General features: G+C 34.2%; 2 protein-coding genes and 1 pseudogene across 2 annotated transcripts; all 3 read right to left on the minus strand.

The window, feature by feature from the left end:
- Positions 1–1,029: 1,029 nt before the first annotated feature.
- LOC134253723 (complement C1q tumor necrosis factor-related protein 2-like) lies at positions 1,030–4,625 on the minus strand. Its single transcript, XM_062736304.1, has 2 exons — positions 4,539–4,625; positions 1,030–1,386 (listed from the first exon to the last, which is right to left on the minus strand). The coding sequence occupies exons 1-2, from the start codon at positions 4,623–4,625 to the stop codon at positions 1,030–1,032; spliced, it is 444 nt and encodes a 147-aa protein (XP_062592288.1).
- An 8,422-nt stretch (positions 4,626–13,047) lies between these two features.
- Positions 13,048–15,575, minus strand: LOC134253721 (uncharacterized; annotated as a pseudogene).
- LOC134253720 (uncharacterized) lies at positions 15,169–17,402 on the minus strand. The gene is made up of 4 exons (XM_062736300.1): positions 17,392–17,402; positions 17,105–17,279; positions 16,100–16,283; positions 15,169–15,353 (listed from the first exon to the last, which is right to left on the minus strand). The coding sequence occupies exons 1-4, from the start codon at positions 17,400–17,402 to the stop codon at positions 15,169–15,171; spliced, it is 555 nt and encodes a 184-aa protein (XP_062592284.1).
- Between the last annotated feature and the right edge of the window lie 888 nt (positions 17,403–18,290).

Below are 18,290 nucleotides of genomic sequence, written 5' to 3' on the forward strand. Positions count from 1 at the left end.
GAAAGCACCAGCACTTTAAAGAAAAAAAGTTCCTTTAAATTCTAACAGGAAAAAAACGTTTTTATAAGGTGTACTAACATGTATAGGCAAACATCATTGCAACATGTTTAATTTATTTTAATTCTGAAGTTGACATAAGTAAAGATGCTTGAGTTTCTGATTGACAATACCTATATGGTATTTATAGACCAGTTCTTTCATCAATTTATCAGATTTTCCATGGGTACCAATTGCGCCCCGTTTTAGTAGACATATTTTTGTATTCATGTGAAAAGAAGAAAACATTTGCTGTGGTCTTTAACTCGGCATTAGTATATCGACAACTTATTGTTACTTAACAATAGTTATTTCCATTCTTATGTCGATAATATAAATCCCGGTGAGCTTGAGGTAAAAAATACAACAGAATCGGAGACATCCGTTTAATATTTAGATATTTTACTTTCAACTGCATATGAGTGAAAAATTCTCGAGAGGGACGTTAAACAATATACAATATACCTGCATATGGGATATATATCTCTCGGTTACGCAAGAGAATGCTCTACCTATGAACAATTTCTAAAACTAGGTAAATTATTGACAAACAAGTTGATGAAACAAAAATATCAACAGTCTTGTTTTTAAAGTCATCATTTCCTAAGTTCTATAGTAGAAACAATGACCTTGTCAACAAATACGGTTTATCATTGAGTCAAATGCTGACTGACTTTTTCATACTAATTATCAGTCCTAATTGTCAGTACATTATTTACATACTGAATTAAAGACGGCTTTTTCCCGTTCATGACAAAAAGCACACGGCGGGTGTGACCGGTATACAGAGGATGCTAATTCCTTCTTGGCATCGGATCTTACCTTTGGTGTTTGGATATGTTTTGCTCCGCTCTTTTTTTATATTGTTTTATGGACTTTTGAGCTTGAATGCTGTCGTTATCTCCATGCTTCAGAAAAGAAAACTCCAGGAGCAATATCAACAAAATATGTTTCAAATAAAGAAAAATATGTTGGAAAATTTATTTCCATAGATTAACAACCAGACAACTTGTACCCAGACAGGAACGTGTAACTTTCATGAATGAGTTTGGAAATTTTGGTCATGGTTTGAACCCAAAATTGGTTTCCTTTTTTCAGTTTTATGACAAGGTGCCCTGATGTATTTTGCCATCCATTTGCCTGATTAGCATTGGATATGTATGCACGAGTGGTTCCATCTACGATACCAGCTATGTACGTAGTGGATCCTTTGTCTGTGCAGTATGTCCAGGAAAACGAATAGACGCCATCCTCTGGTGCGGTAAATTTATCTGTTGTTGGGTTGTATCCTCCTCCCTCATTGGTCAATACATTTCCAAACTTGATGACTGTATTTATTGGGATGCTGTTCTGTTAAGTGTTTTAGATAGAATAGCATAAAATGCCACAATCTTTCCCCGACAACCTGAAATTTTTTAAATATATTTAGCATATGGGCCTAGGGCTCATCTTTATTGAGTAATGTCAGATAGTAGTATATTATTTTACATATAGAGCCCTAGGCCCATATGCTAAATATTTTTTAAATACATTTAGCATATGGGCCTAGGGCTGTATATGTAAAATAATATACTACTTTTTGACATTACTCAATAAAGATTAATTGAATTAATTCCGCTGGCAAATCAAATGTATGGAACTTCTTCTGAATTTTAACATATTTATCGAATGGTTTATTCGTCAGTGTTCTGTTTGAAATTTGTATCCAACATGGTTACATGTAATAATGCCCGAGTTACATTTCCCCGTCAATGACCGTAGACCGTTGGTAATCGGTGGTAAACCGTGGTGTGAGCAATGCCTTAACATCGGTCCACATCTGCCTAGTAGTGCTTTTAAGTATCAGTCACATTATCCAGCTATGCCGTTTTTTAAAATGGCGTGGTTGCCCGCCGGACGTACAAAGGCCCAGCGATGCATTGCTAATCATAACACAAAGTTCCAGGGTAATCGACCGGTGAATATCGTTCGTACGTCGGTCGGCTATGGGCAAATGTTTGGTCAAACATCTACCGATGATCGGCCGATGTCTGCTGCCCGCCGCTCAATCCCCTAGATGACCTCAGATCAACGGACACTTGACGATGATTACCAAACTGATATATTAACATTCGCTGTGTTTTTCTAGTAAGCTTACAGTGAAATTGATTTGAAATTCATTTTTGTGTATACTCACGCGTAGAAATATACACGGAGAAACGTGCGTTAACGTGACGTCACAATGAGACTGCAGCGATTATAGTAAAATGCAATAAAATAGGACAGCGAGAAATTCAAATATTGGGTATATTTTTTTGGCCTCCAAACTGGTAAAATGTAAATATAAGGAATGTTTTTTTCAGTTTAGTGTGAATTATTGGTGTGTGAATCACACAGACTTGCACATAGGCATATTTTTCATGAAGCGCTAGCGCGCTTCATGAAATATGCCTACGTGACAAGTCTGTGTGATTCACACACCAATAACTCACACAAAACTAAAAAACATTCCTTAAATGTTTGCTGCAGGCCTGCAGCAAGTCTGCTGCAAGCTTGCAGCAAACAAAATTGTTCGCAGGAAAAAAATTCTTGTTCGCAGATGATTGCCGCTAGCTGCAATCTTGCGGCAAACATTGCAGCAATTGCTGCAAGCTTGCAGCAAATTCATAGGAACCCAACATGTTTGCAGAGATGCAGCAATTGCTGCAAGCTTGCAGCAAATTCGTAGGAACCCAACATGTTTGAAGAGAACATTGCAAGAAACATACACACCAATTTGATGTTAGCAGCAAGTTCGCAGGAAACATTTCATAATTCGAATGTTGACAGGAAGTTCGCAAAAAAAGTTAACAAGTCAAATCAGCCAATGAAATACAGATTGCACTGGGATCAACACAGAACTAGCCATTTTGAAATGTTTAAATTGAAGTTGACAAATCTCAGTATTTTGTTAGGATTATACACCGTTTTGAATGATTAAAAGTGTCAAACTCTGGATGTAGGTGTTCATTGGCATCCATGATATCTAATTGGTAAGAAATTATTTTGTTTAAATATGATATTTAAAAGAGTATTTCTTAATAGCTCATTTGAGTAACTTGTGTAAACGCTAGGTCAAATCTAAATCTTTATTTATTATGAATTTCAGTCCTCTTTTAATATCACATATGTATACTTCTTAAATAAATCAAAGGACCTGAATCAATTAAATGTTTCAAATTGATTAGTAGCTGTCTAATCACGGTAATATTCAATTAAAAATTATATGTAAAGTTCTTAATGTTCTTTTCATATAAAAAGCTATAATGCACTTTAATTTTCAAAAAGTATGAAAACTTTGTCCAGGAACATAAAGAGAGCCTTGTATCATTTCAGAAACATGTGGTGGATTTCCTCCAAAATCAACAGATTTAAGTCAGGACAAAAGCTTTCTACGAACTTGCTGCTTGTACACATGAATGTGCCAAAACCATAAGAAAATTGTTTGCTGCATTAGCTAGCAGCAATGTTTGCCGCAAGCCACATTTGGAAAATCCAGTGTTTGCTGCAGACTTGCAACAAACCTCATTTGCATGGAAAAATAATTGCAGCAAGCTTTCTGCAGACTTGCTGCTAACTTGCAGCAAACATCAAGGCTTTCTAAAGACTGTCGTGCTTTCTTTGACTACATTGCTGCAACGGATTACCAACGATTACCACCGGTCTACGGCTACCGGCCGGGAAATGTGACCTAGGCATTAACTATGCTCCAACATCGGTCCACATCGGCCAAGTAGTCCTTAAAGTATCAGTCACGTTATCCAGCGATGGGTATACAATGGGCAACCAATGCGTTTTATGATAAAAATGACGTGGTTGCCGGCCGGACTTACAAAGGCCCAGCGATGCATTGCAAATCATGAAACGATGTTCCAGGATAATTGACCGATGTATATTACATCGCTCATACATTGGTGAACATCATTCGAATATCGGGCCGATGTTTGGTTGAACATCGACAGATGATCGGCCGTTATCTGTTGAACACTACTCAACCCCCCGAAGACCTCAGATTCAACGGACACTTGACGATGCTCGGCCATACATCGGCCGATCCTTGAAAGATGTGTTAGCGATGGGTTGAGGATGAGGAGCGATCTGAGGCATCGTTGGAGACATCCCTGAATTTTAACTACGAATTATTTCCTACCGATGACCCCACCGATTCGCAAAATGGCGTCAGTCACCGTCCGATCACTAGTGGTGCCCGGTTGGCAACCAAGTTATTTTCATCAAAAAATGCATCGGTTTCTCATCGTATACCCAATCGCTGGATAATGTGACTGATACTTAAATGACAAAAAAATATGCATGTTATGGATTTTTTGAATTTGAAATTATAGTTTTTACTTCCAGGCAGAAGGCAAAATGAATTTTTCATAAATAAATACTAGTGAGTTACCTCCCCCAGTTTCCTTATGAGTTATGACAATATCGCACTTTGGTATCCAGTCCATTTCCCGTCAAACATTTTTATATGTTACATAGTCATGGCGGAAGGTCTTTGGCTTTGGAGAGTCGGCTCTAGTAATGACCATCATACAACAGAGTGACATAAGGAACAATGTCATGTTCGAATACATTTCTTTAACGTTAGTCCTGAAAACTAATATTTAAGGTAAAATTATAGAATTTCTCTCAAAAGACATAAATATGTGGCTTTATGCAGAAATATCTTAAGTTGAAGAAACAAACCTTTAATTTAAGATTGGTGTTGTTTTATTTTCGAAAACAAGATGACGATATTTGTATACGGACCTTGTTTTTAATTATATGTCATGCACGCTATTAAAATGAAAAATGAGACGACTTCCTGGTTTTGTTTTTCTCAAAATCAATGTGTCACCAAAATGAAATTGGAGATGCAATGTCTTAAAACATGCCATTTATCTATTAGTAATAATAAAATAATATATGTCAAGATAGCTTCCTGTTAATCGTCCCCGCTTTCGCAAAAGCGAGGGGACATTAAATCTCATTCGTCTGTCCGTCTGTCACAAAAACTTTAAGCATGGCCGCCGCAGCCATATAGATTTTTGAATGAGAAGAGATTTTTCATATTAAACACGTGTGCTATCTGTGATAAGACCTTTCTAAACACACTTTGATTGCTGATCTCCTGATCTCGACCTTGAAGTTTGACCTACTTTTCAAAGAACTTTAACTATAATTGGTCATAACTTTTGAATGAGAAGAGATTTTTTAAGACTTGTATATATTGTAATTTATCAAAGACCTATATATAATAAACAAATGCTAAGTATTTAAGTTTAATGTTTTATTCGAGTTGGCAGGTATTGTCCACAGTGGTCTACACAACAGTGGGGCAGCCGGCAAAATGGCATACCCCCAAAATCAACATAAGTTGTGCCCTTCCTGACGGGAAAAGTAGCACGCTGGGTTGACCTCAATCGTGCTACGGACACATTTCAACACAAATTATCTTTTAATTATATTGTTTTGCTTTAGCTTTACATTGTATAAGATATAATTTTCAAAGTCAACATCACATATATCAACATCAACCATCACATATATCAACATCAACAACAAAAAGTCAACAAAATCAACAGTTCAATGGTTAAATTGAAGGTGACGATTTCGCCAATACGACCACTGTGAAGTATAGTCTACTGTCTTTCCCCGAACTCCTCGCATGGATAATTCGCCAAGTTGACCCATGTCACGCATCGCATTCGGCTAGAGATCATTCCAAACTGCAAAGGTCCCAGAATACGGAAATAGCAGGCAATTCTGATCAGCATCGTCAGTCTCCTTCAAAAAAATCTTTAAATATCTGAAAAGACAAAAACAAAAACCCACAGCAGAAAAAGATTCTCAATAACATTTGCATAACTTTAATAAATTTGGTAAAGCAAAACCATGCAAAGCAATGAAAAACGTGATTTAAACAAACAAAAGGAGAAAGGGTATATACTTAACGCCTAGCTCAAGGGGTGAGGTGGGAGGGTATTTCATAATACAAAAAAATAAATTGGATACTTTCATCACCCACCTTTCACTTTCATTGATTCATAGAAAAGGGGAGATAACCCGTAAACCTAGTGACTAAGTACCGACTCTGTATGGATGGATAAATAAATTCCGGCTTATCACATTTATTTGTTTTTTTCCACAAAAAGGAGGTGAATGATGACATATAATACAAGGATAGAGCTTTGATAACGGCGCATATTGTGAGATGAACTCAAATATGCGGTATTATCAAAGACCTATATATAATAAACAAATGCTAAGTATTTAAGTTTAATGTTTTATTCGAGTTGGCAGGTATTGTCCACAGTGGTCTACACAACAGTGGGGCAGCCGGCAAAATGGCATACCCCAAAATCAACATAAGTTGTGCCCTTCCTGACGGGAAAAGTAGCACGCTGGGTTGACCTCAATCGTGCTACGGACACATTTCAACACAAATTATCTTTTAATTATATTGTTTTGCTTTAGCTTTACATTGTATAAGATATAATTTTCAAAGTCAACATCACATATATCAACATCAACCATCACATATATCAACATCAACCACAAAAAGTCAACAAAATCAACAGTTCAATGGTTAAATTGAAGGTGACGATTTCGCCACATGGGCACCGTAGGTGCCCACCGCCACCTGGTGGGGGTAGGCAACTTCAATTTAACCACCCACCATGGACTCCTAGCCTACTCAATACCCTCAGCAACTCATCCATCGTGAACATCACTCTCTATCATTTCCAACCCATTGTAGAACTATCCTGCACAAAAATAATTCTGGTCTCCCTTCAAATTAATGGTACCTAACCCCTTCCCCCTCCTGAATTTACATCTTTCTAAGTTACTAGTATTATATTGCTTTGGGTCTATGTTTCTATTAATAATATCCAACTGGCAAGAAAGAACTATTACCTGGACTTATGTAAGAAAATTATGTAGAAAATACGTTTTATTTAGATTTACCCCCCCCCCCTTTTTTTTATTTGTTTGTTTATTAATTTGAATTTTATTTCTTATTTATTCTTTAGGTGATTTGAAAAATTAAAATTGTAAAATACTTTAATGCATAGATTACAAACAAAATTAATGAGCACCTTTACTCTTTACCCCCCCCCCCCTTTTTTTCCTTTCAGCATGATTATGCTGCTCCTGTATTGTTGACAATAAAAGTGTTCACATTACCAATTTGTAAACTGCAGAACATGTTTTGTGATATTTGGTAATGTAACTTGCCATTTCTGAGGGAATGATGTTATACATGTACCACTTATTTTTGAAAACAAGCTCAAAATTGATTAAATTTTGTATACAAGTACCTTTCAAACCAAGACACACTATAGAGGACTTTGTATTTATTACTCATTTGTAAATGTAATTAGACTGTAGCAGACATTGAAGGCACATATGATTAAATCCTTTATTCTAAACCCCTTCCAAGCTGATGCTCTATCCAAATGCATAATCTTACTTATCACACCTTAAGCTCCCCCCCCCCTTTGCAAAAATATTCTATGGAATAGGTTATTAAAATTATATTTAATTATTAAAATTACAGACTTTTAAATCTTTTTAAGCCAATAAGGCTGTAGAAAATGGATATATGATAGAGAGCATGATAATTAATATGCTTAGTCAGTGGAAACCTATCCATTATCTAATACCCTAAAATGCTGGAGAAGTTTATCTAATCTTAGTACAGTATCATGAATCTCTAACTCCTACACACATGTGGATTTGTATTTGTATCCCCTAGCTAACCTGTATTTGTACCCACTAGCTCATGCATGGATGTACACTGCATGTACATATATATGCACCAACTAATGCATCTTAATCCCATACGAGATAAATGTGCAAAGTAAAATAAAATAATTATGATGATGAGGGATAAACACCTATCAAATTACATGCAAATGGGAACTAGGTTTGAACTGATATTTTAATTGGGAAAATGCCCCTGAGATATGCATATGTCTTTTAATTTCTAACAGTAATTGCGTACTATTAAAAAGAAAATATTGTAGGAAATGGATTAGATTGACTAACCTAGCCTGTGGAACAATATGTGCCCCCCCCCCCTAATCTGTTAGGTAGTTAGATAATCTCGCCTTTACTGTTTAAGTGATAAAGAAAACTAGTTACCTAAACAATTTATACCCTTTGTGAGTTTAAAAACTGTGAATATAAAATTTTAACTAAAACAACTTTTATCTCTGTGAAATACCAAATCTATTTATTTCACAACTTAAGAGATGCAGCAGAAACCAACACTGACAAAAAGCCCCAGTGTAAACCTTATAAGTCTCATTATAACCCTTTTTATTTATTCATTTATTTATTTATTTATTTTTTTATTTATTTATTTATTTTTTTTTTTATTATTTATTTTTGATTTATTTACTAGTATTACATGTATTATTGCATGACCACTCATACAGCATGTGTCATAAGAAAAATACAAAGAAAGTACCAGCACTGTGAACTGTATTCAAATGAGCCTGCATTGACTAGCACCTGAAGAACTCTGTAAATTGTCCCTCATTCCCAATGCCAAATTGAATAACTTGAGTAAAATTGGTAAAAGTTCAGGAAAATAAAGTTTTAAGGTATTTAAGGTTTTAACCTATTTTAAGGTTCACTTTTCCGAATGAGAAAGATAACTCAAAAGAATAAATGTTAATTTCCTAATTTATTTATTTGTTTACAGTGCTTCAATTAGCCTATAAATTATTATTATTATTTAATTTCTTTTTATAGTCTTTTATTTGTAGAATTATATTTAAATACCCAAAATTCTCTTCTTGTATAAATATTAAACAAGTGACTAGACCCATATTTTAGAACATTGTCAGGAATTACAATCCCGTGCTGAAATTAATCTCTGAGCAAATAATCAACATTTGTGAAACAATAAATAAATTAGTAAAATAAGTTTCCCTGATTTTTCATGTTTACTTAAGATGGTAAAACTTTTCATTTACTAAACACAACTACCGGTATATAAGATACATGGCCTTTATGCAGTTAAAGGGAGAGAAGACATTAGGGAGGCTAGGGGGTCAACAATTATTAACCACCAGATATAATTTAAATTTTGGGATATGATATCTTAAGCTGTCAACTATGATTTGGCAAAGAAAAATTACATAAATTTTAGCATGTGTTTAGTTTTAAATTTGATCATTTTGTTATATCTTTACATTGAGCTCTTCTTCTAAAGGCGATCAAAATAGTCTAAAAATGGCCACAACCACCCAGCCCCTTTAAATGATGTGTTTATATTGTGTCATCATCAAACCTTCTCAATTAAGGTAGAGGCACTGTTAGAGAAATTCATGATTATGCTCATGTACACTGGAGACAGCTTCCAAATGAACGAACATCCTGACCTTCTTTTATTTCTTTTAAGTATAATTTTAACTAAACCAAAATGACAACACAGAATATATTTGTGAAACATGCCTTTGACCCCATCTCACTTAATCTGAACCCTTTGATATATATTTAACCAGTAAAATACTAGTTAGCCTTGCTAGATATCTACATGTAGTTAATTATAATAAAAATTGGAGACTCCTATCTATATCAACTGTTACTAATGAACCATTGAGGTCCTAAATTACTATGTATTACATTGTATATGTTTATTACAATAAAATTAATGTATGTTCAATTCAATTCAAATTACTATGCACACATTGTTATTGTTCTTGTTGAGTCTGAAGTTGTCCTCCATGTCAAGCCCCTTAAGAGAAGTGATATCCGAATGGTTGAGGATGCTGCTGGTCCTATTACAAATTATGTGGATTTGACAGACAATGTACCATTCAACTCTGGTGCATGTTACCTATGCCGGGTATGCCCCCCAGATTTTACAGCCTGAATCGTTCATTGTAATGCTTCCATCCAACTGAATTTTTGAACTCAAAATCTATTTAGTCATCATTCATATTTACTTACCTTGAGTTTTGTCATATAGCGTATGTACAACTGTAAATATGTATAAACAAATACACAAGTTATTTGATGTTTCATTCATATCATACAATGCATAATTGTAATGTTACATTCAAAAGCACCAAAACTTGTTCTGTTTTTTACTTCAAACTATTTTATTTCACAATTAATTACTGCCTTTGTCGCAATTGCATATCTTTCATGCCTCTCTTTGGACCCTTGATAAAGATGAATGGCCTTGATTGAAATTTATATACTTTAATTAGAGTTCTGTCCCTTTGTGAATCAAGCTATAAATAACATTTCCAAAGATTTATCAAACTTTTATAACTTCTCAATCTGTATTTTTTTTTTCTATTTATTCACTGTTTTAAGGAAAAAGGTAGACTGGTATGGCACAGCTAGGGTTACCCTATCCTTGAACATTTATTTATTTTTGTTAAATATCACTCCATATTTTAAATAAACTGATAAATGCAACCAATCCAAAGTTACAAAAGCATACTCATACTGTAAGAATTATAATTATGGATATTCCCATTTTAAAATCCCCTAAAGATAGGCTAAGGGACCTAAGTAACTAAATATAGGCCACCATGAGTGCTGATGTTTATTGACCAATGACCTTGAATAACATGGACCGAATGAAGTTGAAGTTCAAACCTATTTTTACATTAGCTCATTTAGTTTGAATATTATTTCACTAAGTACGCTTTTCTTCATTCAAAATCTGCTGATGAAGTTGGTTATTATTACCACATTGTAATCTCTTGTACCATGTGCCAATGTTAAAGCATGGACGGGTGGAAAATCGATCTGTTTCAATCCAATAAAATACTTGCCATCGAGCAATATCAATGTTAATAAGAAAATCCGTTTTACTTTTTTGACTGAAACTTAACCTTTAAAACTGAAAATTATGATAAATTATTTCATAATTCAAAAAAATAAATAGACTCTTTCATGATAATATGCACGCATGCGCATAACGCTTCAGGGGTGGCAAAAGAGAAGAGTGGCAAAGATTCACGTGTACTTTGACATTAACATGAATAAAAGTTTTGCAATAAATTATTAAGTAAAATTTTGTAAATAAATTTAAATTTTCTTTTTAAGGAGCCTTTTTTTCTTTTTATTCCCAATAATATGACTGTGAAATACGTAACTAATTTCCGCAAAGCCTTGGTTACGGCAGTGTTTACATAGAGTAAGATGGCGATCCGGGAAAGTTTAAACAAGCTAAAAAAAATTCGTTACAGCACTTAGCAGAGGAGTTGGGGTGATCTTTGAAAAAAAGACATATTGGAAATAGTCAACTCCATCCTAAATTTAAACATATCCATTCATTTCGATGGCAGCCCTCTAGATACCCCCCATTTTACCGAGGTACAGTCTGTACTACCCTTAGTCGCGGACGCTATACCCGATCTGCCATTCTCGACGATCGTCCACTTTATGGTCGATCGATAGGTACAAGGCCGGGCAGTTCACAATTGCATTTCATTTTAATCCCTCAGCTCTAGAACGGAAGGCACATTATTACTGATTGACACAGAAAACAAATAATCCCATTTTTGGTATCGTTTGAAAATAATGCACTGTATATAAATAAGAATTTTCTGTCCACCGTTTTAAAACAATACATGAAGTGACAAATATTTTATTTCTGTTTGGTATTATGTATGTGTGGGCTGGAGAGGCTTAATAGTCTTGGAAATAAATAAGAAAGCTGTCAAACATATTTCATCGAAGACAAAACTAAAAAAAACTTGTCATCCTAAAAATTAATTGTTATATACAAAGCATGATCTGACTCGACAATTTGCCCCCCTCCCCCCCTCCCTCTAGAATCATATATATATGGCCGTCTCCAGAAAAAAATGTCTTCTATGACTTTTACCAGTGTCTTAAGATAATATTATAGGCTAATAAATTCATATCAGTATAAATTTCAACCAACATATATTTGGGAATTGAAATATTTGTCTTTTGGATCATACATGCACACTTTGCTTTTGAAGACAGCTCAGGTGGATTGAAAATGAATTTCAAACTCAAATTTCAATCCAATGTTTTCCCCACGTCCGCGTTGATCCACTTACATGTAAATTAAATTTTTCATGTGGATTGAAATATTTATACTGAAGCTATCTTATTAAATATAAGTGAAACAGTATATTTTAATTCCAAAATCTTGTATTCATTGATTTGACTACAATAAGATGCATACATTTTTTTAAAACAAATTAGAGTAAATATTAGACTAAGAGTATATAATAACAACTGATTTTGGTGCATTTTCTATGACATATAAGAACAGTTTAAAAATACATGTGTAGGAACATTTAAAAATACATAAACTCTATCTACAGATTTGTTTTCATTGAGTTAAAAATAGTAGGCATTTATTCAAATACATAAGCTTTTAATTTTGACAATACATTTCATGTGATCTAACTAATACATTTGCATTTTATAACCATCTATTGTCCAAAAATAGAGATTGCAAACTGCAAGAATTAAGAAAATAAAAAGATTCATTCTTGAATTCACTTTTTTACATGTATAGGTAAAGTTGTTATTAAAGATTGGTTGGGGTTCACAAGGGTAAAATTCAATAAAAGTTACACATAAAACATATAAACAGCATATGCCCCCCTACATTTTTCAAGTACCCAATATACTGTAGATCACTAAATTTACGCGATTTCTTATTTTCGCGTGATAGTCATCGACTCTTGATAAGCGAGACATTATTTTCACGAATTGTGATTATTCCTCTATATAATTTTAAGGAATACTATTATACGCGAGAATTAAATTTTCGCGATCACACTCTCTCGCGTAATTACGCTAAAATTAAGTTCTCGCTAATAAAAAGTGATTTACAGTACCTTCAAATATACCTTCTAAGCATCTAACCAACATATACTCAGATACTGATACTCTCATTTCTATTTCATCAATGTGTGCTACAAAATTGACATTTTATTGAGACATTTCATTGAGTGACTTAGAATAAAGTAAAATCTCTTTGTACATTTAATTTTCAATGAGTGGAACATCAAGATTTGTCAAGAAACTAGCAACTTGAAACATTTGATTTAACAAAAGTGCAAGTGAAAGTGGCATTACACCATCAAAAATATGAAAACATTTAATCCTACCTATACTTCTCTCGACATGAATGCGAACCTTTGCAATTTCTTGTGTGTACAGAATTTCATCAACTGAAAATTGTCCTTTAGTGTTGAATTGTGGAATGTTTAAAGTACAACCTCTTTCATGCAGTAAATCTCTAATTGTAAAACCTTTATCAGCCATTACATTGTCTCCTGGTTCTAATAAATCCAAAAACCCCCTATCAATAACCATCTGCCTGTCTGAAGTTTTTCCACCCCAAGCATTTGACACAAAAGAAATAACTCCAGCAGGTGAAATCCCTATCAAAAACTTCATTGTCGTATGATGTTTATAATTTGAAAAAGTTTAAATTCTGGTTAACTAAACTTGATGATTTCTGTATATATATTTCAGTACAGTCGAGAATTACTCTTAAATTTGGAAACTTTTTCATGCATTCAGGCAAACAAGATGCAATTTTTTCTCTTGAGGGAAACTTATTCAGAGCACAGAGCTCTGCATGAAGAAGGCAAATCCATGTTGTAAAGATGGAAGAAAATCTTAAGGTGAAATTCCAAATCGTTCAGCAATATCAGTTACTAGAAGCGCAACCTTCAGACGCATAAGAACTGCCAGCAACTGGTCAATGAGAGGGAGAGTGCTTTTATTTGGCCGCTGTCTTCCTGTCTCAGATGTACCTTCACCAACCCAGTAGGTCATGCACCTTGCCTTTGGAAGTAGGAAACTGCAAAAGAAAATTAGTGGTAATGTGAGCACTGAGCTCACTAAATGGTATCACCTGCTGCCACATGTATGAGAGGAATTCCAGATAAGAGAAGGGTACCCAAAAGCATAACATACAGACATCCCAATCATTATACACCCATCCACTTTTCAAGTGGGGGGGTTTATTTAAATGTATACTCGATAATTTGCCCCCCATATGAAAAGATTTTTCTGTTCTAATCATAAGAAGATACCTTCACTTTGCAAAATTTTTAAAAACTCTTTTTCTATTATAATTTACTTGATACTGTAGATCACTGAATTTTCGTGACACTTTATTTTCGCGAGATAATCATTGACTGTTTATTAGCGAGACATAATTTTCACGAATTGTTGTTTTTCCTCTATGTAATTATAAGGAATAATTTTAAACGCGAGAAAGAAATTTTCGCGAGCTCACTGTCTCGCTTAATTACGAGAAATTCTACCAGTGGCACGATTTTTGAAAACATCAAAGGAAACCGCTGGACATTATTCTCCAATAAATCACGAACGTCATCAAATAATTTTCAGATCAGAAACATGTATCAAATTAAAACAATTCAAATGCATGTTTGGCTGTAGAATGAATACTTGTTTAGACCGCATCGATGTGTCGTCTTTGTAAGAAATAAACACTGTAAATTTCATTAAGTTTGCTGATGAAGTCGGTTTTTATAGCTAAGCGGGGCTATTCCACGGACCTCCCTACACATTAAACAATGTGATTTTAGCAGTAAAACAGGAACATGATTTTGTTATTGTATATTCGTTTTAACTGATCAATACATATAACGAACAAATTTGTAATTTAATAAAGGCTATTTTTAATGTAACAAAAACTAAGATCGTCTGCATTCCATACACAGGTAAGCAAACAAATTTTACCTCTGGTGTTAAATGAAACAGCATAATCGAGACATGGTGACCTAATTCATTTCTCTTTAGAGGAAACGATCAGCCGTATTTATCGGTGTTGGTAGAATACAAATAAAGTCCTTGTTGTCGTGAATGATGCAGAATAACCTCCTCGGTCTCGAAATGTTGTTTGAAATATAAAAGCCTCGGCTAACACCTCCGCATTTATCTTTCAAACAATATTTCTCGACCTTGAAGAGAAGTTTCTCGACCTTGAAGGTTATTCTGCAACATTCACGAAAACGCAGACTTTATTTCTTAAATACAGTCTCGCGAATAAAACGTGATTTACAGTATTACATGCCTTTGTATCAAATATAGAATGCCCATTTAAGAATATATTAATAAAAAAATACTCTACTTGTACAGCCAGAGGAAAACAGCAAAGCTGGGCAATCCGGTATAGAATCTAGTTGCAACATCATCATCTTTGATTTTGTTCACACCCCATTGCAGTTTGTGAAGCTTTTCCTTCAAAAGTATGTTTTCCTCCTTCAACAAAGTATTTTCTTGAAGAAGAGGATCTGGGTCACACTGTGAACCTAAATGTATATATTGAGTAGTACAATGCAATTGGTCTCCACCACATTAAGACATACAGATTTTGTATGTGTGTAAGAAATAATATTGATTTCATTAATTAAAGTTACCAGCAACTTAAATGTCATCATCTAAAATCATTATCAATATAAGAATTCAAAATATGATATTTACATTGAATCTACATGAACTTTGCTTAAACAGTAAAACTTGTTTAGTATGAACACAGATATTGAGAATTCATGGATGTAACAAAGTTATCTTGGATCCCCAGCTATTTAAATTTAACAAATTCCTTATACGGCTACATGTATACAAAATTGCAGATATAGCGAACATCACAAATGTTAAATGCAGGGCAAATGTAAATGTCAGACATGAAAATCAAAAATCACACATTGAAAAAGTTGGCAATTGCTATAAGTCTTCCATTAATTGTAACTTAGCCAAAGGATAATACAGACATTTTGAAGTAAAACAAAATATCAAATTTAAATGATTTGCAGACAAGGCAAGGAGTTAAAGGGTATGTAAATATACATGATATAAGCACCGAAATATTATTTTTTGAATGACATCTCATAATGGCAACAGTGTGTGCAAATAAGTAATTTTCATAACATGCTGATGCACGTTACTCAATATCGCTGCAGTTGTGAGACTTCTTTTTTAAAAAAAAAAAATCTGGTGCTTAAATGTGTGCCGAATTCAAAGTGAACACTTTTGGGGAAAAAAACCCAATCCAAACCTTCATCAGCTGTTATGACTACACCTATATCAATGTCATCCTCTTCAGGATATACATTGACATTGTACAGTTTTCCTGGGGATGTCTGCAGCTCTTCAGGGAAACTGTAGCTGTGCATTTTTACAGATGCCTCTAATCTGCATCTCTCCAAATGTTCTTGCTTTACGGCTGCTTCCTCAAAAGTCTACAGAAAAAATAAATTACAACTTACAATAATATTACAAATAAAAATTAACTTTATTTTGTATATAAAAAAAGGGGTAAACCTGATGTTCAGCTTTTTTTCCATTAAGATTTTTTTTGACTTGTGTATTGGCCTATATACAAATTCAATGCACATTTCGACAAACAAAAACTTTTCATGCTTATAGTACAATAACTGTATAATATAGAGATGCTGTTATATACTACATAGAAATATGACTAATACTTTTTTCCATCAAATTTAACCAGTAAATTTAACATAGATGGATAGATTTTACTTTATGGCACTACTTGAATCCAGGTTCCCCATATCAATGACCAGCATACTTCAACCAGCAAAGATGGGGTAGTTTGTGAAACTTTTCAAAACAAATAGCAACTGCATACTGAATATTTCAATAATTAAACAGCTTGTCAGTTGCACTATTGTTAAGAGGACAGTTTCAATTAATCTAATCACTAGTCTAAAATGAATGTGAAATTGTACCAAAGAGTCTTTATACCAGGAAAATCTGCATCACCAGAAAATGACATATTAATAATTTAATGCATTCAAATATAACATGACTTGTGCATAATTAAATGCTAATTAATTGTAAATTCTTAATCACCTAAAATATAAATTTGGTACAACAGTCAATACGAAGTGTTTAGCGTGGAATATTGGGACCAGCTCAAATCACGCTAAATGTCAAGTCAAATTAACGGGCGTAAAAACACGACAGAGGAATCTCGGGTTGACGTTAATTATAAACCAATGTTGATGTAAATATTCGTACTTTATAATAAAAAGAAGCAAACCTTAGTCAGGTTTCTCCTATATGCTCTTGAAAATCGTTCACTGTTCTCTTCAGGTGTACATTTGTAGGAAAATAGAGTCGGTCTGTAGTTGGGGTCGTCACGATCGTCCGAGTGCCAACCCGTCTCAAAATGCTCACTACATATCCTACTGTTTTTGTTTGGTAACCATCCCTTCCTATTAACAGCATTAACCCATGCTCGCCTTTTTGTTTTACTTAGGGGAAACTTAAAGAAAAAAAACCTTGCAACCCTTCGTAGCTCTTTTGGTACACCCAACGACACAACACTTTTCGACCATGATAAGTTTTTCTTTTTGCCACCCCAGGGTTCCTATGCGCATGCGCGATATTCAGTCCCGCAGTTAAGCAAAACAAAATCAACAGTTCAATGGTTAAATTGAAGGTGACGATTTCGCCAATACGACCACTGTGAAGTATAGTCTACTGTCTTTCCCCGAACTCCTCGCATGGATAATTCGCCAAGTTGACCCATGTCACGCATCGCATTCGGCTAGAGATCATTCCAAACTGCAAAGGTCCCAGAATACGGAAATAGCAGGCAATTCTGATCAGCATCGTCAGTCTCCTTCAAAAAAATCTTTAAATATCTGAAAAGACAAAAACAAAAACCCACAGCAGAAAAAGATTCTCAATAACATTTGCATAACTTTAATAAATTTGGTAAAGCAAAACCATGCAAAGCAATGAAAAACGTGATTTAAACAAACAAAAGGAGAAAGGGTATATACTTAACGCCTAGCTCAAGGGGTGAGGTGGGAGGGTATTTCATAATACAAAAAAATAAATTGGATACTTTCATCACCCACCTTTCACTTTCATTGATTCATAGAAAAGGGGAGATAACCCGTAAACCTAGTGACTAAGTACCGACTCTGTATGGATGGATAAATAAATTCCGGCTTATCACATTTATTTGTTTTTTTCCACAAAAAGGAGGTGAATGATGACATATAATACAAGGATAGAGCTTTGATAAAGGCGCATATTGTGAGATGAACTCAAATATGCGGTAGTATATTACCTGTGACTAGATATTGAATTGTATCTTGTTTTGGGAAGATCCTGAATAGAAATGACATATAATCATACATGTACACTGTAAGGTCTGTCCCTAGAATATCCAGAAATCGTAACACTTCTTCGTGTTCTTTGTTGCTCAAATAAAA

This window comes from Saccostrea cucullata, unplaced genomic scaffold (assembly GCF_032062105.1).
Source record: "Saccostrea cucullata isolate Sc308-1 unplaced genomic scaffold, CSIRO_AGI_Scuc_v1 ctg2722, whole genome shotgun sequence".
Taxonomy (NCBI): domain Eukaryota; kingdom Metazoa; phylum Mollusca; class Bivalvia; order Ostreida; family Ostreidae; genus Saccostrea; species Saccostrea cuccullata.

Excerpts from the sequence above, each read along its gene's own strand:
- LOC134253723 (XM_062736304.1), bottom strand. The coding sequence starts at position 4,625 with ATGACATTGTTCCTTATGTCACTCTGTTGTATGATGGTCATTACTAGA. Across the intron at positions 1,387-4,538 it reads AGACCTTCCGCCATGACTAT|AACAGCATCCCAATAAATAC; the intron begins GTAACATATAAA and ends AACACTTAACAG.
- LOC134253720 (XM_062736300.1), bottom strand. Across the intron at positions 16,284-17,104 it reads ATAGGAGAAACCTGACTAAG|ACTTTTGAGGAAGCAGCCGT; the intron begins GTTTGCTTCTTT and ends TTTTTTCTGTAG. Across the intron at positions 15,354-16,099 it reads AGTCATAACAGCTGATGAAG|GTTCACAGTGTGACCCAGAT; the intron begins GTTTGGATTGGG and ends ATATACATTTAG.